The sequence below is a fragment of the Pelodiscus sinensis genome, chromosome 2 (assembly GCF_049634645.1).
Source record: "Pelodiscus sinensis isolate JC-2024 chromosome 2, ASM4963464v1, whole genome shotgun sequence".
NCBI lineage: Eukaryota > Metazoa > Chordata > Testudines > Trionychidae > Pelodiscus > Pelodiscus sinensis.
The window spans coordinates 45,413,121-45,436,267 of record NC_134712.1 but is presented as its reverse complement, the minus strand read 5'-3'; the positions used below and the strand labels follow the sequence as shown (position 1 = coordinate 45,436,267).

At 41.5% G+C, this 23,147-nt stretch overlaps 1 protein-coding gene across 1 annotated transcript in view; it reads right to left on the bottom strand.

The window, feature by feature from the left end:
• CNGB3 (cyclic nucleotide gated channel subunit beta 3) overlaps positions 1-23,147 on the bottom strand; it is a 110,787-nt gene that overhangs the window by 9,022 nt on the left and 78,618 nt on the right. Inside the window, exons 10-14 of the mRNA XM_014581634.3 lie at positions 20,602-20,724; positions 7,422-7,563; positions 4,648-4,807; positions 3,008-3,105; positions 1,444-1,527 (exon numbers count right to left, since the gene is read on the bottom strand). Of these exons, the coding sequence (XP_014437120.1) occupies positions 1,444-1,527; positions 3,008-3,105; positions 4,648-4,807; positions 7,422-7,563; positions 20,602-20,724 (607 nt within the window). The remainder of the gene's footprint in view (positions 1-1,443; positions 1,528-3,007; positions 3,106-4,647; positions 4,808-7,421; positions 7,564-20,601; positions 20,725-23,147) is intronic.

Below are 23,147 nucleotides of genomic sequence, written 5' to 3'. Positions count from 1 at the left end.
GCTGTGAAGGCTAGGACTATAACAAAGTTTAAAGAGAAGTTAGATAATTTCATGGAGGTTAGGTCCATAGAAGGCTATTAGCCAGGGGATAGAAATGGTGTCCCTGGCCTCTGTTTGTCAGAGGCTGAAGAAGGATGGCAGGAGATAAATTGCTTGATCATTATCTTTCATCCACCCTCTCGGGGGCACCTGGTGCTGGCCACTGTCGGCAGACAGACTACTGAGGTAGATGGACCTTTGGTCTGACCCAGTACGGCCATTCTTATGTTCTTACTCCTCCTCCCCATCACTTTGTGTTACTGGGTGGCTAAGGCCCCAGTCTGGTATGAGCCTACTTACCTGAGCTTCCCAAACTTACACAGAAAGTTAAGGTTCTGTTATGGTTATTTGTAGTAATATTCACATACAGGTTGCAGGCAATAAATAAAAATTCCCAGGAGCCGTGCCCTGGGCATGACTTTTATTATAATTAAGTGTGTTAGGGAATGACACCCAGGAGCCTATGCTGCAGGGTAGGGACACCCAACCCTCCCCTTGCCACAGCCAGTGCCAAGAGATGCAGGTGCACAGCCCGACTCCAGCCCCAGGAGAAGCCACCGGAGTAAAGGAGACACACAGCTCCTCCCTCGGCTCCCACTGATGTAGCAGGTTGGGGGCACACAGTCCCAGTTAGCACCACAGGTGCAAGGGGATGCAGTGCTCCAGTTCTGGACAAAGCAGCTGGTTGGTCGTACAATTCTGGCTCTGCCCCCACCACTGATAGTGGATACCAATGTCATGGAGGATCTAGTAAAGTCTTGGAATCCACGACTTCCGTGACTAAATCTTCCTTATGCACATATTTAGCACTGGGAGTAGTATCACTGAATCAACGGGACTGCACATAGTGGGGAGAGTTAATCATGACCATACATCATTGAAGATCTGGGCTTTAAATTGTAAGATCTTTGGGGCAAGGACTGTGTCCTCCTATGTGTTAGTACAGCACCTCGCATAATAGGGCTTGCATCTAACTGGAGTTTCAGAGCACTACTGCCATATAAATACCAAATATTTGGAACCTTTAATTTGAGCATTTGCAACATCTCAGATTAAGATCTGTAGTCTGTTTGCATATTCACACATGCAAAAGTTTTGACCTTCTAATTTCTGCGACAGTCCATTTTAAATATGCAAACTTAATTTCTGCAAAGCAGTTTCCCAAGCTGCCAACATCTTATATTATCAAATATAAGTAATAACTAATTAGTAATAAAATCCATATGGCCTTTTGTTCCAGCTTAAAACCTGAGAGCACATCATTATTACTCTGTAAATCATAATTATTTTTATGATATGTAATTCACCAAGGATTAATTTAGTTGAAAGTGTACTCTTGACCTACAGCTGTACTCTTATCCTAGCATGTTCATTATTTTACATTTGAAAAACAAACAGGCTCACCTTTTTGCAGACAAAGTCACCAGGTAAATACACAATGGATTTCAGTCTCAGCAGCATGTCATAAATCATTTGCGTATCACAGCCCTATTAAAAATAATTAGAATTTTGTTATACTTGTGCAGTACTTGAAATGATTACCAGCAGGTTTCTGCTGGGAAGCAAGAGACAGTAATACATGAATATCTTGAGCTAAGGCTTCAAGTACTCAGCATGGATTTAAAGGGTCATAAAAGTCAATTTCTGGAGCATAGAGAGAATGCTGGAGAAACTGTCGTTACCTGTAGGGCCCTTATTATGGTATTATCTGAGTTCCTCAAGCTGTCTTCTCTGAAGTTTTGAAAGAATAGTCTTTCTTACCAAAAGATGTCTGTATATGTATGTGACTCTCATGCTTGTCTAATTAAATGCATTCAGTGCTATGATAACAGCTGTATTCTCTAGTGCAATATTGCTTGGGTGATATAAAAATGTAATCTGGTCACCCGTTCACAGCAGAAAATTCCCCTAGTGGTACAAACCTGTGAGCAGTAGTGTCTTCAGTAGCTACATGGATGTTTTAACACCAACTACAGTGATTTATTCCAGCAAGGATCTGGCCTGATCCATTTAACCTCTCTCATAATTTCCTCTGACAAATTGCTTAGAAAAATTACAACTAGGATATGTCATGACTTACCATTTTACTTTAAAAAAAAAGAAAAAAAAAGAAAAAAGGAAGACTTCTACATTCTTTGCCTTGGGAAAGTATAACAGTTCTTACTAATCCCATGGCAAAGACCCAGTTTGAATGATCATGTAACGCTTATGTCCCTGAGACAACTAAAACTACTTAATAATAATTAGAAAATCCATTTGCTCATATTTCTCACAAAAGTAATATCTGGGGTATCTGTTATTTTCCTATACCTAAAACAGGTAAGAGAATTGTGCCCTCACATAGCACTGAGTAAGCATGGGCAAATGATGCAGATCCTATGGAGGGTAATTTTTCCTTCTACAACCTCATCTTTCTGCCTCCTTGACTTAGTTATACAGCCTTAGTTATACAACTAAGTTATATAAGCCTTAGTTATACAACCACTTACGAACTGGTTATGGACCAAGCAATTGGTTGTAAGTCGGATCCCATTGAGTTACACGCGACCGCGCTGTTCGTAAGCACGGATCGCGTTCGTAACTCAGGGTCTGCCATTTACGACATTTTTGGTCGTAACTGCGAACAGTCGTAAGTCGACTGTTTGCAACTTGGAGACCGGCTGTACTCCAGAACAGTTATGTAGATTATACCACTATTTGCCACCTCTAATTCTGGTCCCATAACACCAATGTAACTGCACTAAAATAACAGTACAATATTTTCATTTCACTCAATCTATTTTGCCTCTGCTTTGGATGAAGAAATAGGCACTGGGCTCAATCCAAATATGAGCTTCCATTCACTTGGCAACCTCTTGACATTATTTTGCCTTTAATATAACAAGATCCTACATATTGCAACTTGCGCAAAACTAGATTTTATAGTTCACAAGAACATGTTGCTCCATTCTCTTTTAAAACTACTTGCTTTGAATAAGTCGACTTTATTGACAATGGCAAAGTTCACATCAACTGCAATGGCTAGCTGCATCTTGGCTGGCATCTGCTCCAGTAATTCTGATTCATCTGCAAGAGGGAAAAAAAGACCCCATAATTCCTAATTACAAAGTTGAAATCCAAAGGAAGAACAAAAAGCAGCAAGGGAATTAAAAATAATCAAAAATGAACCTATTCCTTGTACAGAATAGCCTAATAGAATCATCTGTAACATACATGAGATCTAACAGACGAATACTCTTTCAGACTAAGAAACTGTGCAGTAAACTCTTCTCCTGAACTCTAGTCAGAACAATATTATAGATGGATAAACATGTGAAAACCCCTGGCTTGTTTTTAGACTCCAGATACTTTATTTATAGAAAAGAGAATTCAAAAAATGTAGCTGTTTATTACAACAGGTACCAATCCTGGATGTAGTCTACTTTTCAAATATTCAAGACAGCCTCAGAACTGCATATGAAGACTACCATTGATGTCTTCTTGCTGTGTTGCTGGAAGTTCAGGTTAGTGATCCATCTTTAAATACTACACTTTCAGTGCATGCAAATACTAAATGTAATGATTTTACCTCTTAGAAAACACTTCAATCCACCAATTCTAGTACAGTTTTTTTCTTAATGTGTGTGTTCAGGGGTGGCCCTAGACTAGCTGCCAGCAACTGGAGCCCTAGGCGAACCATGCAATCGGCGCCCCCCCACCCCGCCATCCCCAATGGCAGATATCGACTGAGGGTTTTGGTTCTGTGTTGGGGAGAAGGTGGCTGGGGATGGAGTTCTGTGGCTGGGGGCCGAGGGGCTGGGGATGGAGTTCTGTGGCTGGAGGCCAGGGGGTTGGGGGCTGAGAGCCAGGGGGTTGGGGATGGAGTTCGGGGGCTGCGGGCCGGGGTGAGAGAACAGGGTGCCAGTCGGGGGAGAGAGTCCCCTGCACCTTCCTCCTCCCAAGATCCCACCCCCCCAGAGAGAAGACGGCATGTGCCTCCCCCGGGGCTGACTCCCCCCGCCCCCCTTCCATGGCACAAGAGAAACCCCCTCACGTTCCTCCTCCCCCGAGGCCAAACCTCCCCCCCTGCATTCCTCCTCCCCCAGAGCCGACCCCCCCCCCCGCAGGACAACCCCCCCCCCCCCCGCGTTCCTCCTCCCCCGAGGCCGACTCTCCCGCGGGGCAGAGGAAACCCCCGCATTCCTCCTCCCCCAGGGCCAGCCTCCCCTCTCCCCCCCCCCCCCGTGGCACAGGGGAAAGCCCCCCATGTGCTGCCTCTCCCAGGACTTACCCCCCTCCTGGCCGCAGGGAAGCCATGCTCCAGGTAAGGCATGGGAAATGGAAGGGGCAGGGTTTGGAATTTGGCGCCCCATGCAACTTGGCACCCTAGGCTTCTGCCTAGTTTGCCTACAGGCACGGGCCACCCCTGTGTGTGTTTCTGAAGGCCCTACAAAACAGCATGTTGGGTTGGCTTTTTTGACATTAGTTATCTGTCAGATTATTATGCATTTCTCTCACCCACTCCCAGGCAATTCAGAAAAGATCCATGTATTCCTTGGCTCTAAACAGAACATTTCTGCTGAGAGTCAGTATTTGAGCAGATATGGTATAGTTTGAGAGTCGCCTTACCCAGCATTCCTTGAGAGTCCCAGGTGTATTCATACCAGGTTCGAACACGATTCTGAACTACTTTTGGAATTGTATAAGTGTTCATGTAAGAGACAGTGTTATCCATGCTGGCACGGTAGTAATTCTGTCCTGCTGTAGCTGCTCCAATTACATCTCGCATCTGCAAATATCAGTTGTTACAGCAGAACACATTTTGGCAGTAAAAGTTTTGAGTTTTTAAGTGATCATTTTGCAAATACAGACACCGTGTTAATATATATTAGTGGTAATGGATTTAAACTAAATTGCATTAGTTTTCATCTGTTGTTTTTAAGAGGGACTACATATCTTAATGTAGTCATGTTAGAAATAGTTTCACATATCATAGCTACCCCTGAATGTCAGTTTGATTTTTATATTTTTCCTGGTTTTAAACATACTTTTCTGTTCCATGTTGCAGTTAGTGAAAAATACAGTCTAATGAATAAATTAAAGTATAAATCTTCCAGATATAGGAATCTTGTGTTGCTTGTAGGTAAAATATTTTCAGATGAAGGCATGATTTTTAAATTGAAGATGCTCCTTTAAAATTCAATAATTAAGCCCCTCTTTGTTTGGCATGCAGTGGCAAATCAGAACTGAAGTTAAAAATGTGTTAACACCAGTTGATGCCACTAGACGTAAAAGTTTGCCAGTGTTTCTCTCATCAGATATTTTTAATCGGTCATAAAAGTCAACTTAGAGCTGCACATTAATCTTGAAGGTCTTTGCAGAAAAGCAGTTCAACATTTTTACAAAAAAGTCACATATCACTTTATAAAAATTTAAATGCATTAATATTTGAAAACACTATTTTCTAGATACCAATACATTTTTGGTAGAATGTTCAAATATCTGTGTGGTGACCAATTACTAAGATGATTGTGGGCTAAATCCTGCTGTCACGTTGGAAGTTTGGAGGAACTCTATAGAGCTCAGTAGGAATTACTCTGGATTGATACACATGTAACAAAGCAGAACTTAAGTAACTTTAACCATCTTTGAAAACTCAAAAGTTCTCCATTGACTGGATATTCATGTACCTTTTCCTGTACCTATATTTAGGCCTTGATCCTTCAATTGACTATGCACAGGTAGAGTGGAGAGTTAACCATTTGCAGAGAGTTAACTGCGGGACAGAGGCTTTAATAAAGGATCTAGGTTAGGAGAAAAATGTGCAAAGATTTGGCTCTTTAGTAAGAATTTCTTCAACTTTATCTCATCATCAGGCTAGGAAGAGGTGCTCTGCTGATATTTTCAGAGTTTGCTGGATTGGATATATTGCAAACACTACAGGCATAGTCTGTTTTATGATATTTTAGTTGGGGCTGTAAAACACAGTTAAAAATATAACCATGTAGCTATTAAAAATCCTAATGGTTACATGGCTACATGTGTATAAAACTGCAGAGCCCTCAGTGCAGCCAGCTCCCTGGGAATGGGGCTAACAGCTGGGAGTTGGTGTGCTTAAGCTAGCTTACACACACCAGCTTTGGTTGCTAGCCCTGATCCTGGGGAGCCGGCTGCTGGGAGCAGAGCCGGGAGCCAGCATGTCGCCATAATGGAATCCATAGTTACACTCTTACATCCCTAATTTTAGTATTTCTTTTTCCACTCCTTGTGCTACCAAGAAGTTAGCGGTTTATGCCCTGTTATTTACCTGACACACACTTTTTTCACTTGATTTGTTAAACTTTCTCAGATCTTGTGGACAACAGAAATATAATTAAATGCCACAGGGTTTGCCTTATTTGAATTCACCATCATACAGCGATTTCTGCAGGAGTCCAATAGGACTCACTGCCACATGTAAGATCTATGACTGTTCTTCTGCATCCAGGAGAATTCTTTTCAAACCTGCTGCAATTCAAATGTCACTTCAAGAGTTAGTTTTTAAAAACAACCTTTTGTTGATGCATATTACTTTGGAAACTTTGCATTTTTTTTCAAAAGACAATACAAATGAATTGAAAACAAGAACACCAATTTAATCTTAACCAGAGGTTGACATGTGCCAAATTTGCAGGTGTAATACGTGGCAGACAGTAGATCTCCTGTTTCACTGAGTTCTTAGGAGTTACCTAAAACTTTGTAAAATCAGGGGAACACTAAATAACGCACAGATACATCAGCATTCAGTGCAGTATTGTACCTTTCATATTTGTAAGAGTGATATCACTTTACTTCAATCAGGGTTGCTCAGCGGGTGAGGGGAGGGAAAAGGGCAGTTTACCCATAGCCCCCTATATCAGAGGGCTCCAAAACCTGACTGACCTGGCACATGGAGTCACAGCAACACTCACTGAAATTTGCTAGCTGGGCTAAGCCTGAGAAGCACTACAAACCCATCCATCAGGTTGCAAAAGCTGGGAGCAAGCAGTGCCAGATTTTACCAGAGGCCCTCCAAAACCTTCTCTGCATCCCTGATTGCAATTAACATAAGCCAGTTGCATAAATTCATGAGCTCTGATGCGACTATCTGAGCCATAGGGGTAGGCCTCCAGGTGGAGTTCATCAGAAGGACCCAACTGCAGGACTGGAGCTGGGGTCTCAAAAATGGCGGTCTACTCATTCATGGGGCTACTACCATAGCTAAATACATCTGTCAGAAAAAATATCGAGAGTGGAGATTTTTTTGATCTTCTACGTCAGAGTTTTCTGTATTATGTATATGAATGAGACCATCAAGAGTATGCTGTCATTACACTGCAGTCATTTACACAACTGGAAATCTAGTGATCAATTCATTTATTTACCTGACCAATTAAGCTGGAGAACACAAAGACACCCATGAAAAAATTCAGTAGTTGAAAGATTATTTCAAAGAGCGTGTGCGGTTCTGCAAGGCCACCAATGGTAATTAAAGTGCGCACTGCCCAGTAATAACACCTCAGATACCTGGGGATAAACACAACATAAGTTTTATTGACTTCAGTGGGATTGTTCATGTATTTAAAGTTGCGTTTACGCTTCGCTGGCTTGAGTCCAGGATCAAGCCCTGTGTACTTTTCAGCATAAGAACTCTTTAAGGCTTCACAAGTGATTGCCCAGTCCTGCAAACCTTACTAATGAAAGCAGATCCAATAAAACTCCAAATCTGGTGCATACAGGAAATACAATAGCTACTTACCAGTGCCCAGTAACTCTATATGACAGTTTAGGACAATATCTAATTGAAACTGCCCAGGAGGCTTTCAAGCAGGCAGAATGCAGTTATCTTTTATGAAAATACCATGGTGATAAGGGCATGATAAAAACTTTGCTAAACAAGTGGCGGTCAGGCAGATTAACTACACTGGTAAACTCTACTGGCAAAGCATTCCCAGTGTGGCTGCAGTTTATGGCAGCAAAACTGCACTTCTCCTGGCCCATCTTATTTGAGCTTTCCTCCCTCGTAGCATAAATGCAGAAACTAAGGATATAGGGGGTGCTGCATGACCCCCAGGTTTACATGGGGCTCTGCTGCTGGCCCTCTTCCCAAGATCTTGGCTGCTCAGGGTCCTATCTGCCTGTTCTGTGCTCAGGGTCCCTTTACCCTTGTCCATGTCCCCTCTAGAGACATAGCCCTGCTCCCAGCTCTGGATAATGGGGCAGACAATGGGGAGGGGACTGGCTTTCAGCACTCTCACTATTAAATGTCTTTCCACACAGCTGCCTCTGAGTGGAAAAAACCTATATAAGTGTCATATTCTAGTGTGCACCCTAGACCAGTGGTGTCACCAAAAAAACCCATGCAAGTCAGACCATGAGTGCCTTTGTATTGCTATAGCCTTCCAGCAACATGCTAGTCACACTCTGGCCTACTGATGTAAGAGAGTAGTCTATTAGCTGACTGACAGATAAGGTTAGGCTTATCGGTTAGTCAAGTTGACTATCCAACTACTCGCATCCCCCCCTTGCTGCCTATGTATCAGAGGCAGCAGGGCAGAAAGAGCTTAAAAGGAGCTTGCTCGATCCTGGCTTATGGCTGGGTCCGGGACATATCCCTCGCTGTGGCTCTTCAGTAGTACCTGTGGTAGAAGCCAGGCTGCCTGCCCACCTGGCTCTTACTTCATTTAAACAGCAGAGCCCCAGAGGGGGTAGCTTCTGGATCCAGGACTGAGAGCCTTCCCTTATCAACTAACTGTGCAGTTGATAAAAATTCTATCAACTACACGAATAGTGAAATACCTCCTGCTTAACATCCTGGAGGCTTCTACCAGCCTCAGTTATCACTCACAGGATGGACCCAACACATTCCCAGTCCTGAATTTTCCCCAAGGCATATGTTTTGCACTGTCCAGTTCAGATATTTAAGGTCCATTGCCCCTGTAAGGTGTCAAAATTCAACAATTTGCTACATCAGCTGGAGTACCCAAATAATTCAGTTTAAATGCAACACTGGATTAATTTTGATTTTAAAAAAATAAAACAAGTTTATATACGGTTTTAAATGAGTACAAGCATAAGGTGTTAGTCAGAAATGGTCAAAGGTGAGCTAAAGATAAAATGTGTTCTAGTAGCTACAACTTGAAAAACTAGACTTGGTTGGTCGAGCTCAACTCCTTACCCCATGTTCCCTGCTGACCAAATTCTCAGGTCAACATGAACCATCAAATTCAAAGAGCTAGTTCCTTTGTCATCTTAGGTGAGAGAGGGAAAGAAAGAAAGTGAAAGTGGGGAGTTTTTGCCCCCTCACTTTTATACTTCTGTATCCTTTTGAAATGCATTGTCCTGCAGTTGCCACTAGATAAAGTTCCTTCTCTCTCTGTAGATGGAAACAAGGAGTCTTGTGGTAAAAGAGGTTCCATGTAGTCATTTGCTAAAATGCAGAGCAATCTGTTCCTGTCTCCCCTGCTTTGTTACTAAAGAATGTCCACTTGACCAGTAACTGCCAATCAACTTTGATGTCACCTAGCTAGAGCTGCTGGCTTGTCTTTGGTCTATGAGAAACAAAATCATCCCTCCTCAGACTTTTCTGGTAAATACATTTCAGTTATCATTTCAGTTTATGTTCAAAGCTTTATATCTAATGTGGTTATAGACATTTCACCATGATATTATAGACATGCACATTATTAATCTTCAAATGTAATCCTACCAGCCATATTTTGCTCAAAGATAATTACAATAGCAAGTACGGGGTGAATTCAGGGGTGCACTGGGTCGCAACCAGCAAAAGTGCTATTTTGCTAGTATAACTGTGTCTATGCGAGAGGCTTTTTGCTACCACTGCTATGTCAGTACATACTGCACCTCATTATAGCTGTGTTAGCAAAAGTCTAGAATATAGACCTAACCTGAGATTAGAATTTAGTTATGACATCACACCAGTGTTAACTCCCTTGCTTTTGTCCGAAGTGCACTGGGATCTGTAAGAATCACACAAGCAACAAATCTGTTTTAAATGACATTGGAAAGATGGCACTGCTAAATGCACATCATCAACCTAATACTAGGTTGGATGGGATGGATTCATTTTTAAACCAGTCCATCATTTTAGTGAAAGTAATAGTAGTCCTTGCTTTTGTGAGTTAAGGTATTTTTAAACAGGTAATTTGAGTCTTTAGAAATATTTTTCTTCCCTAGCCAATTCACAGAAAATCACTAATTTATATTTATAATGGAGCCTCCTCAATGTCTGAACAATCAAATTCTAATGCCTTTTCAGTTTTAGAGTTAATTTTCCCTAACTGTTCAATAAACTCTTCCATTTTAGTATGATCACATTTTACAGACTTTTTTTAGATTTAGTAATATTCTATTACATTTAGAAAGAAACTTAATATGGAGTGCAAATGACTGAAAATCCTGAAAGCAGATGTGCATGTGCATACTTTTTCTATCTGCCTCGAGTTCTGAAACCCACTGATCTGTTAGCAGGCTTAGGGCCTACATTGTAATTTACTGATGCCATGTATATCCTTAGATGGGTACTGTATAGATAACAGTACCATTTGAGAACAAAGTGGCAGCAGTTTTTTATAAATTCAGTGACACTTGAATGAAGGCAATGTTCTGTTTTAAACCACTTTATATATACTTCAAGCTTTCAGTATGCTTTTATTTGACCTTTGAGTTAAAAAACAACCTGTGAAAAGCAATTGATTTTTTTTTAACTGATCCCTAGGGTGGTCACGCTAGGCTAGCTTCACTATAATGAGATTTAGTAATTATCACTTTTACCACAATTATTCACTTGCAGACTTTTTAACAGCTAAAATTGTCATTTTTTTCATTAACAAGTCTGAAACTGAAAATGCACTGCAGACCTGTTATCACGTAAAACTAATTCTTTCCCTTATCAGTCTCCTCCAGGATTGTGGTTATAATATGGACATCTAGATTAAACCCCTATATTGTTCCCATAGTACCACAGATTCACCCATCCAGCTGCTTTCTAGCAAAGTCTGCACACCTGGTATCTGTTTCCCATGGTTCTGTAGTGCACGTAAATGATAAGAAAAGATTGTTTCTCTTTTGTGTGCATCACTGCTTTGAGGGTAAAAGGACGCCCTAACCCATTTAGAGCTCCATATGGAGTAGGTTAGTTAATGCCTAAAAAGATATCCAGTATTCATGGGACATAACTGAGACTGCTGGGCTGGTCCCTTAAGAACTTAAAAATAATAATGGAAATAGTGCTAGTTCTGGGCAAGTGACCTTGGAATTTCAGAGTAAGCGTACATGTTACGTGAAACATTAGTAGCTTCTCTATCAGCTTCATGCAGCATGGACACACTAACTGACTATTTTTCCCCTTTTTTCTTTTTCTTCCCTTTTCTCCCCATATCCCCTATTTATTTAGAAACTGGACCTTTAATAAATCCATTCATCTGAAGAAGTGGTTTGTGCCCACAAAAGCTCATGATACCATCTACATTTTTTTGTTAGTCTGTAAGGTGCAGCAAGACTGTTCGTTGTTTTTTAAGTTTCTTGAATTACAGACTAAGGCTATGTCTAGACTATGCTGAAGTTTTGAAAGAGGATATGCAAATTCCATGGGAAATTTCACTTTCGAAAGTGAAAGTAGTTGAGATGCATTTTTTCGGCAACTTCCCTCCCCTTTTTCAAAAGGCCACTCTTCCTCAAAAAACCAGGTTTACGCAGCTTTTTGAAAAAGGGGGCGGTTGCCAAAAAAACCACGTCCTGACTACTTTCACTTTCAAAAGCTCTGCTTTCGAAAGTGAGATTGGAAAGAGATATGCAAATTCCTGCGGAAAATTCCTCTTTGGAAACTTCAGTGTAGTCTAGACAAGCCCAAAGTCAGCTACCCTTCTGAAGCTTATCATAGCTAAGAATCAGAGTTATCATCTCTGTCTCACAGAGGCGATCAGGAAAACATGATACAGTGTGAGCACTAGGTGGCAGTCTAAGGAACTTCAGGGGTTGGTCTTAATGCTGTGTTCGTGTACACCTGAAAAGCAAGTGTATGTTTAAAAACAAAATCTGTGTCCCTCTAGTGCTATGTTCAGTGCAGTGCATATAGTACTTCTGTGGTCTTAGTTCACATGGACCCTTTTTACAGCATGAGTCATATGCTGCTCACTGTGTCTATCAGATACAGGTTTTATATTTTCCCCATTTCTTCAGTTTATTGTTCTTGCTTTAATCTGATCTAAGAGTTCAAAAATATAAGGTCATTCTGCCAAGACAAAACAAGGGAAGAAGAAATGGTAAAAAACAAAGACAGATTCCAAATGCTGTGGTATTCACAGCTCTGCTTCCTACTGGCTAATTATAGCTTGAAATCATTGCCATACAGTAAACTGGATAGCTGAGAAATTACTCTTAAAGCAAACAAAGTAGAGACAAGAGCGGGGTTTATATGTTATAGACAGTATGCTTAGTCCTCAGGCAATTAACCCAAAATATCCCCAATATAAGGAATACACATACAAACATTCATGAACAGTGCAAACAAGATAGGTGTCTGATAGCCCTCTGCTGATGGAAATATTTCACTTTCATAAAAGTTCGTTTCTGAATACAATGAACTGTTTGCATGGCTTCGATTAAAATAGTTAAACTCTGATGTGTATAAAGAATGGCATACACTAGAATTGGTCTTCAAGTTTTAAGCTGGTATCTGTTCATCAATTTAATTGAGGAAAATTTTGGTTTTCCATGTTAAAGTCCCCCAAAAATAAAATCCAGAGAGAGCAAGAAAGTGGTAGGTCTATAAAATTTGGCTTTCTAATGTCTCCAATCCTGAAGCTTCTTTCCCTTAAATTGGTTATTGTCTGTTGACCAATATTTGCTGACCTCAGCTTTTAAACAGATGTGATCTATACATTTAAATAAAAAAGGGGGAAAATAGCTTTCCCCCAGGAGCCCAGACATAAGAGTTGCACTAAGACCATCCTATTACAAGCAACTCTGGGGGAAGTACTCACAAGGAGGGAAAAAAATCTTGGTCATATTTGACTGCTGTGTGCCAAACAACAGTTTAATCTGATTGCAAATGCTAACACAAACCATCCACAAATCTTTGTTACTTGTCATAGACCAGCCTAGCCTGAGTTCAAGGTTGAACCATGACCAGGGACAAAAGTTTGTGTCCTGGGACAAATATTTGTGGATGATTAACATTTGCATTTACAATCACATTAGCTCATTAACTTGAGTAAGCTCTCTGTTTTCTCACATTACTACATAACAACCCCTTCTCCCCCAACTAGTCCAGCTAAGTCTACTGAGAAGACTGTAAATGTCAGTCACACATTCAAAATTAATGTAGTTATGTATGATAGACAGACATCTGTCAGGGATGGTGTAGGTGGAGCTTGGTCCTGCCTTGAGGGCGGGGGGCTGGACTCGATGACCTCTTGAGGTCCCTTCCAGTCCTACTATTCTATGATTCTATGTTAATTAAAGATGTGACATCATTTGATTGCAGACATTAGAGCAAACTGTACCTTCAATTGTAGTAATTTGTTCAATTAATCTTAGGGCCAGGTACTGAGCAATTCGAGGCAGGGATTGTGTTGTTTTTATGGTAGTAGGCATGATGTGGCTCTCATCCTAATCAGGATCTTCAAGCACTATTTTGATTCTCGTGCGGTTTTGAATGAAAATACATTTCAAGACCTTTTCAGTCTGTGGATAATTTTCAAAAAAAAAAGTTGAAACACACTGAGCTCATTTATTGTCAATTATTCACTCAGTTGTATTTAATGGTGGTTACTGGAGACACATGCAACATACTAGCATGTTGGGCTAGTGATTCTGCATGTGGCATTTGACTGGGCAAATGTCATAGGACTCCACGTTTCCTTGTCAGGAAAGCTCAAATGAAATCTAAGTTCTTCTGTTATGCTTATCACCACAGCATTTGTTTGAGTATGTGTTGTGGGACTGTATTGTGGAGGTAAGGGGGGATTTTGATTGACACCTAGTCAGTGGCTTTGAGCAAGGACTGTAATGGAGCACCTCAACCCTGAAGATTTGTTCTTAGGGAGAGGTTAAGACTTTGCCGTGCCTCCATTAGCACAACTTGGCGAATCATACAGTGGGCTGGGACATGAAAAGGGAGCACTTTGGGTTGCTTTGCTGGTGGTCTTAATGTGGTGCTACGCCTGTGAAGTTTTAAGTTGACATTTGCTTTTATTGTTTAATATGACTGTTCAAAAATGTACATTTCCGTTAAAGAGGCCACGAAAACTCTTCTCTGTGTCTCTTTGTTTCTATCCCAACAAAGAAATAACCAACTGTAGGAGTGCCGATTTTATTTGACAACTTAGAAACTTGCCAATAAGCAACAGTTTTATGTATATGCCCAGATAACCCCCCACCATTCAGGTTGTTAAATTAGTGCTAACTCATTCCTTTGGGTTAGTGTAATGTGAGATCACTAAAAATTCTGCTGTGTCCAGTATTAGTTGAAATGCTGAGTGTAGTGTCTTTTAAACTAGCTATGAAACCTTGTTTGTCTTATCTTGCCTGTGCTCAAGAGTTCCATTTTAATCATCCTGGTATCACTCTGTAGATTTGAAACCACTGAAATATTTTCATTCTTAAAATGCTAGCAAACCTGATTGGCACATGAAAGGAAATACATGCATTGCTAGGCTCAGAGCCTAATAATTCATGCTGTGAGGCTGGCTGTTTTTCTAATTATTTTTTTAGGTTGGTTTTGGTTTCTGCTTTCTAAGGAGGAAAATGTTCCAAGTGCTGTCTGACATGTTTAAATTCACAGTAAATTTGCAAAAATAACTGATGTTCACACAATGCATTCAGTCAAAAGAGCCCTAAACATTCAACAATCAGCTAACATCGAGGATCCAATCCGGCAAGTTGCCGATTACTTGCAGGATACCTATTCGCAGGGTATGTATTTGCAAGTAACCATCATCACTTTGCAAAACTGGGTTATTTATGAACCTCTAGTATAAGAAGTCTGTATATAGCCTGTAATATAATTGTGAGAAAAGAACAAGAAGGATAATTTCATTCATTACCAAACCTACAGAGCCCAGAGTCAGAAGGGGGTCTTGGGAGAGACCCTGAATAAGTGGGGATGAGACTGGGAGACCCAGAAGGGGAAAAAAGGCCAGGGAGGAATGGGCTGAGGGGAAACTGTGATGTAAGTAGAGGATTATGACCTAGCTGTGCAGTACAATGCACAGGCCTTGGATCCAAAATTGAGGATGAGACTTGGTTCCCACCCGACCCCATGGAGGAGCCATAAGTCTTTTGGGAGGGTAACTGAGCTCAGCAAAGGGTCTGCAGACAGAATTGAGGCCTCTCTGAAGTAAAGAGCAGAAACCTTGTTTTGTTTTGTTTCTGTTAAAAACATTTTGGATAAATGGGACCTGGAAAGGGTAAAATGAAGCAAGTTACCTGACAGAGGAGCCACTGCAGCAACTGCCAACGGGGGCACTATCCTGAGAGAGTGGGGGCACCATGCCCCACCCCAAGGGGGCTTGTAGTTGTAGTGGTGAGCAGACTAGCAGAGCATTACACTGGTGAACACAGATGTTTCCCTATCCTGCGTCTGCAGTGTCTGATCCAGCATTCAGAGCATGCCTAACTCGGCACACAATGCCGGGGAAGAAGGGCACCCTGGCTTGTCTTATAGCTTTTAGTCAGGGGTTAGGGATTTCCCACCTCTTCTCCCTGCAGCATCCAGCTGTTTGGTCTGGAGTTAAGCATGTGTTGCCTCTGTTCTTGCAAGATGCAGCTTATGCAGCTGACTCCAGGAAAGACACTAGCTGTGGATCCCAAGCAGAGATGGGCATCTTCCTCCAGCCCAGACTAAGGCTGTGAAATTGGGGTGAGGCTTAGAATGCACTCCTCTCCTTGGTATCTGCTAATGGCTAGTTTAGGCAGCTTGCCAGGGTACTGGCTTTTATAGATCCCATTCTTGGGTGACACCCTCTCCCCTTGCATTGCATTGGGAGCTTGTATGTGTGTTCCAGGGTTAGTGGCTTCCATTGGGTGACTAGTTGAAATGCTCAATGCAATGCTTTCGAATCAGCTGTTTTTGACAAATACACTTTGGGGCACTCCAAGTGTAACCATGACCAGGTGGATTTGAACCTGGGACCTTTGGAGCTCAGTGTGGGAGCCTCTACCCTCTGAGTTAAAAGCCAGCTGGCTCTCTGCACATGAGGTCTCTTGGTCTTATGTGTTGCTGTGGTCTAAGTGTCTCTGCATGGTCTGTGTCCTGTGGTTTACAGGATCTTTTGCAAAAGCTTTCCCTTTTCAAAAGAACCGCGTCTAGCCCGCGGTTTTACTTTTGAAACAGTGCTTTTTTGAAAGAGCGCCATTATGTAATTATGCAGATGAAGCATGGGAAATTCATTTGCAATTTCAAAGTGCCTAATTTATATCTCTCTGTTTTAAGAGGGATGTAATCTAGACACAGCCTAGGTGTGTGGGTTACACAAGCACCAGTGAAATAAGTTGCTGATTGCAACTGATTCCTTCTTGTCAAGTACAATACTGCATGGGAATAGTGTTAAAATGATATGCTGGTGTTGTAAAGGGTCATCTTCAGGGCTTACTACTTGCTGACATTAGAGCAGGGCTACTCAACTTTGGAAGCCCTGGGGGCCACAATGATACTCACAGCAAATGCCGAGGACTGCAACTTAAGTGTGGTTTTATATACATGCAAATATATATGCAAATAATTTATTTCACACTGATGGGCATGAATACAAAGATTAAACCGTGGGTCCACAGCCCCAGATCCAAACATGGCCAGTGCACTTCTCAGGCTCTGCGCACAAGACTAAGTAGCCAGCACGTCCCACAGTGTCCCAGCACTCACGGTACCACCTCCCTGTGGGCTAGAAACGCCCTGTATCCATCTGTTCCAGCCAGCCCGTCTGCTTGCATCTTTCTGTGCTCACCCTGCCTGGGAGACGCCTCACCATTGTGGAGCATGTTCCCAGTGGTGGCCATGTTCAAAGGATCCCACCCAGGGGCCACATGTTGAGTCCTGCATAAACCCAAATTGCTCCACGGGCTGCAAACAAACGGGCCATGGGCGCATGTAGCCCATGTGCCGCATGTTAAGTAGCCCTGCATTAGAGTATGGCTGTTGCATAAATGGACAGTGTCTGTGCTCCTAGGTGGCCCCAAACCTTTGGCCTACCAGACTCGATGTGTGGAAGAGGGGTGGTTCTTGATGTATTTAATGAGTGTTTAAATCCTTTTAGGTTTTCTGCATTTTCTCTGTGATGATATTGCCCTAAGAATAAATGACCAGAGGGTAGGTGTGAACATGTCAACCAATATTTAGGTGCCAATATAGCCTGATTTCTTCAGGGAGCCCTGCTGAGTGCTCTGCGTTTTAGAAAGGAGCCTTTTTAAAAATAATTTATAAAGCGGGAAAGGTTCATTAGATTAATGAGACTCACAAATGCATTCTAACAGATTTGCGTTTCTGTTTCAGCAGATCTGTCACGCACTAAACCTAACAATTTATTATGAACACTGCACCAAATTCTGCCTTCAGGCATGCTTGGCTTCAGTAGGGATTGCATTAGCAAAGTATGTTTAGCTCCTCAGACAGAAGGCGCCTCACTGTGCTAACACTGTAAATATTGTCCATGGTCAGAATTTGTTTGATTGTTCATGATCAGACTTCCACCCTTATCCGAGACTTTTTTCTTTTTCCCCCTCCCTTTATTGTTAACAGAGACATGTAGACTGCTGTTCTGTGCACAGAATTGGCTTCTGCAAGCATACATACCTACACTTTCAAAGCTCCAGAAAGTGTCTGACAGCTGACTGAGCAGCTCCATTTGAGAAACAAAGAGCAAATCATTGGACTGCTCCTGTTCTGCCCTGCACCAGGAACACAGCTGCAGGCAGATTGCTGCTGCATCAGGAGGGGGACAAGCTGTTGTACTGCTTGGTCATTCCTCAGCACTAAGGCTACGTCTAGACTGAAAGCCTCTTTCGAAAGAGGCTTTTTCGAAAAAGCCTCTTTCAAAAAAGTGTCTAGACTACAACAGGTACTTTTGAAAAAGCAAGCCGCTTTTTTGAAAGAGAGCACCCAGGCAGTCTGGATGCTCTCTTTCAAAAAAGCACATTTTTCATTACATAGAGCCTTTTTTTGAAATAGCACTTTCCAAAAAAAAAAAAAGGCGTTCTTTCTCATAAAATGAGGTTTTCCGTGGTCAAAAAAACTGCTGCATTCTTTGGATTTACTTTTGAAAGAACGTGACAGCAGTTTAGACGCAGGGAAAGTTCTTTTGGAAAAAAAGCCACCTTAAAAAAAAAACAAAAAACAAAAAAAAGCCTGTATTCTAGACACACCCAGAGAGCTCACAGTGGAACTCATGTGCTGCTCCCTTGAGGCTGTGGGCGACAGCTGAGGGAATCCCAAGATGCACAGGGATCAGCTCTGCCTTTTCACAACACTGCACTGTGGGATGCTTACCCACAGTGCATTGCTCACACTGTCAGTGGTGGTGTCCCCAATGTGGGCATGATCTATGGACAGAGGATGCAAGTGTGAACACCCTCTGGTGATTTTTGTTTTAACTTTTGGGTGTTGACATAAGTTTTGTCAACATACCTTCTGCCATTTATACCAAAAGTTTTGCTTTTCCCCCAGCTTTCTAAAAACAGGAAAAAAATGTTCCTCTCCCAATTCCCCAGCACATCAAGCTTCAAAGGCTGGGTTTCTGCAAAGCCAGCTATCGGATTTTTCAGAACAGAAAAATGCAATTCACCTGTATTGTACTAAGTTCTATGAATATTGCACAGCTCATGCTTTCTGTCATATCTCAGTGTAATGAATTTTTGAAGCTTTCATGTTTTAAATGTAAAACACAATATGGTCCTCAATGACACTGCAACCACAGTATCTTTGCAAGTTTCTGTCACACAAGTTAACAGATCACTTAAAGGGATGATTACTTTAGTTGTATTGTAACTGTGACTCTTGGAGATGTGAGTGCAGATTGTATTCAACCTCAGTGTATGGGTGCACTGAAACCAGAGAGCTTTGCTTAGTAGCAGCTGTCCAAACAGTACTTGTGCCCTCTGTCCCTCATGGCCCCTTCCTCCGCTAACACCCTCCTCAGGTCATTTGCACCAGAATACAAAGTTAGAGACTGATGAAGAGGAATGGGAGGGTGGGTTGTGGAATTTGTCTGCACACACACTGTGAAGAACAATAGTTGCAATATAAATAAGTAGCCCTCTTTTTTTTTTTCTTTGAGTGATGATTCTGCTCAGGTGATTCACAAAGAGGCAGTCACTCCTCCCAAATGTTGGTTTGCCCTCACCAGACCTCGTAGGAGGTGGGTCCACATAAACAATGACGTCAAAATTGCTTTCTCATTTGCATTCAATCTAGATGCCATGGTATTTGCATAATATCTGCCCAAAGTATGTAAGGAAGATCATGTAGCATCTCTGAAGATGACAAATATTGAACCATTACTAAAAAATGGAATGATGCTGGGCTCCTGTGGAATGAGCCTAGATTTATTATTAATAGTAAAACATCTCCATAGTCAATGTTTAATAATATTGCCTTCCGTATGATCTCCCATCCCCAAATATGCCTACCCACTTTCTGCTGTATCTGGGTATCTTTTGCAGATCTCCCATCAAAATACTGATCCCTGGTATGAATTGCTCAGTAAGTCTCATAAAATCACAAGCTAAAGTACCATGTATGCACATCATTGAAGGTAATGGTTACAACAGGACTGAAATGCACCTTGCCAGTTACATGTTCTCTTTCAAAGCCTGAAATTAATGAACAAATTCAGGCTACTGTGGCTTTAAATTTACCATTTTCCTTGAAAGACATTCAAATACTTTTATAGACCTACACCCACACTATATACTGTATAACTTTGGTATTTTTCCTTCTTTCTTTCCTTCATCTTAATTAACATATATTACTTGGCACTAGCTCCCCAGCTGCTATGAGTAGCCTGTGGCAGAGTATGCCAATACCTACACCTTCCCACTGGAGATTTTTTGCCCTCTCACTGGAGATTTTTTATTTAACCACACGCTTAACCACGACCTTTCCTGAAAATGACAGAAACCTTTTGGGGCCTCTTTTCGACCAATAATCACGGAGTCTAGCAAGGGTAAAATGTTATATTAAATTACATGATACTACCTTGCAGCATAGTCTGTCCCAGTTCTACTCCTCTGACCCTTTCAAATGACTGTAACACTTCCCATGTGCATTCCTAAAAGTAAGCTTAATTTATGACCCAGGTTTCGTTTTAAACACTTAATTAAGTTAGTGGTTAGAGCTGACTCATAAACCCTTAAAAATAGAAAGTGGTAAAGTAATTATTCACTGCACCTGCCTTCCAAATAATTAGCACCATTCATTACCAACAATCAGCAGTAATGGTGCTAAAAGTTAGCTATCCAAGCAGTTATAAAAATAAGGGTGTACCTTGCAAATAAAGCTGTGAAGGAGAGGAGGAATCAACAAAAATCTTTTGCAAATGAAGGACTTACATATTTCCTTTGCCATCATATACCCATTTGGTGCTGCCAATTCCTTCAAAGTCTGAGGCCCAGTAATAAATACATGCATTAATGTGCAAGATAAACAGCAGGTATCCAGTTGTTCGAATGACTCTGTAAAGGACAACATATTGCAAATCATAGCTTATATAATTCCTGGAAAAGAGCCTGTTTTCCCCCTTTGCTATGGAACTCCCTGATTTTGATCAAAAGCCATATTAATGCTGGCTATTACTTGCCACAATGCAACACCATGAGTGGCATTTTCCAGCTATTTTCCCACTGTGTCACCTCTGGCCTCTCTCTTCTTCCAAAGGAATCACCTTCATAGACCAGTTGATGCAGGGTCACCCCTAAATTATGTTTCTCTTAGGACTTCATAAACCATTGGCTTAACTGGCTATAAATGTTTATAGAAAGGTGAAACTGTATTAATGGGATTGTGGTGTATGAATCAATGTATTTGCTAGACTCTGCTGAAGACAATCAGTAGGTGTTTCATGTCAGAAATTTTGTGTATTGACAGCTGCATGAGGAAACTTGCAAAATGCTTGTTCCTTCTAGTCCTTGACAAAGCCAGCACTTTTGGTTCCTCACTCTCTTCAGAATATAATTCACCCAATTTTTAATATGCTGGCCTCATTCAGCATACAGCACATATGATCTATAAATGATCTCCTAAATCCTTCAGCAAAGAAGGTAATGTAATTTAGTGGCTACATCAGGAGATGTCAGTTCTAGTTCTAGCTCTTGCATTCACTATGTGATCTGGGGAAATTGCCTTTTTTGTGCCTCAATTTCTCTATTTGCAAATGGGGATAATATTCATCCTTCGTCTTTCAAGGAGACTTATGAGGTGTAATCAGTTAACATTTGTGAGTCATCTGTATGGATGGTGCCACATCAATGCTGAAGATTATTATATAATGTACCTGCTATAGTAAAAAAATATTATTACAGATTTAAAATAATAAATCCTAAAGAGGAAGAAATGAAAAGCAAGAGAGAGAATGTATTTTCAGATGAGATGTAGAGTCCACATAAAAAGCTGTAGCAAGGTGGTTCCATCTGCTAGGCACTGCATTGAAACAGGACAGAGTGGAATCTGGTACTAAATGAATGAAGAGGGAGAGTAGTAGGGAAACACAAGGAAATTAGCTACAGCAATGTCTTAAAAGGTTTCAGGTAAGGAAGATACATTTGAACTGGATTGTGATATGCATGGGAATCATGCACACTGATCAAGTGCAATGAATAGACCTATGAGTCTTAATTTCACATGGCATCTAGATACCAGGAAGATAATCTCCTAAAAACACTTAAGATTAAGATGAAGTTCCAGAACATCAATCTGTTTTACATTGTATTACATAGATACACGCTCCCTTCCATATGAATGTAGCTTTGGTACCTAAGTCTCATAAAATATAGGGTTTGCAATGCATGATTCCCAAGTCTATCATTTAAATGTACTTGTTTGAAATATAACAGTGGCATAGATAAGATTCTTGCTCTCAGGCAATAGCACACAAGAACCATATAAGCCCCAGAGGTACGTAGAGGTGAATTTTCCAGGTGCAGGCATTTACAAGCAGCAATTTACGCTGCTCTACAGTCCACCCTCCACAAGACTTGTGGGTGAGGAGACAGGGATAATTAAGCTGGGGTCTGCATTATGGACATTTTTAGCAACAGTGTAGCCCTTAGGGTAGTGCTGTTACTTAGGAGCTGTTTTGGTTCCTAGAAAATCCTGTAATAAGGAAGGCACAAAACCCTTGTAGTCACTCCTATTTCCCAGGGTCTGTGCTGCATCAACTCTCACCACATGTTTAGCCAAGACAGTGAAAGGGGAAGATTCTGTATATCTCAAATGCAAGGTGAGAGTAGTGTTTAAAAAAAAAATGCAAACAGTCTTGGTATCAGGACTGCTGCTATATGTCAGAAAACCACCACACAGAATCTCATGTCATCCATTAGCAAAGGAAGTCTCCTAGAATGATCCCATGATCCTTTTATGGTTCTTTGGATCCTGTCTGGTACGGTAACATGGACTCCCATCCTTTACACACTTATGAATGTCAGTAACTTCACCCACATGTTCAGTCATACCGAACAGAATGGGATTAACTCACGAATAAAATTACCCGTGGATGTTACTGTTTGTAGGATTAGGGATGTTAGCAAGTAGTTGACTAACCAAGTGCCCAATAAGCATAAGCTTATTGGCTAGTTGACTGGAGTATCGACTACTCACTTCCCCCCACTTTGCTACCTCTATGTGAGGTAGCAAGCAGGGGAGAAACAGGAGCCAGTACTGGGAGGAGCTGACTTAAAAGCTGGTTCCCCCAGCACCGTCTCTGCAGTGCCGCCCTGCTGCCTCTGAAAGAGGCAGTGGGGGAAACAGAGGAGGCTGCTGACAAGCAGCCCCTGTTCCTGGAAGTCCGGGCTGGCTGTGTGCAGTGGCTGCTCCGGCAGCCTGCCCTGTTCGCGGTGGACAGGGCTGTCTGTCATAAACTGGGGCTGCTGGACACAGCACA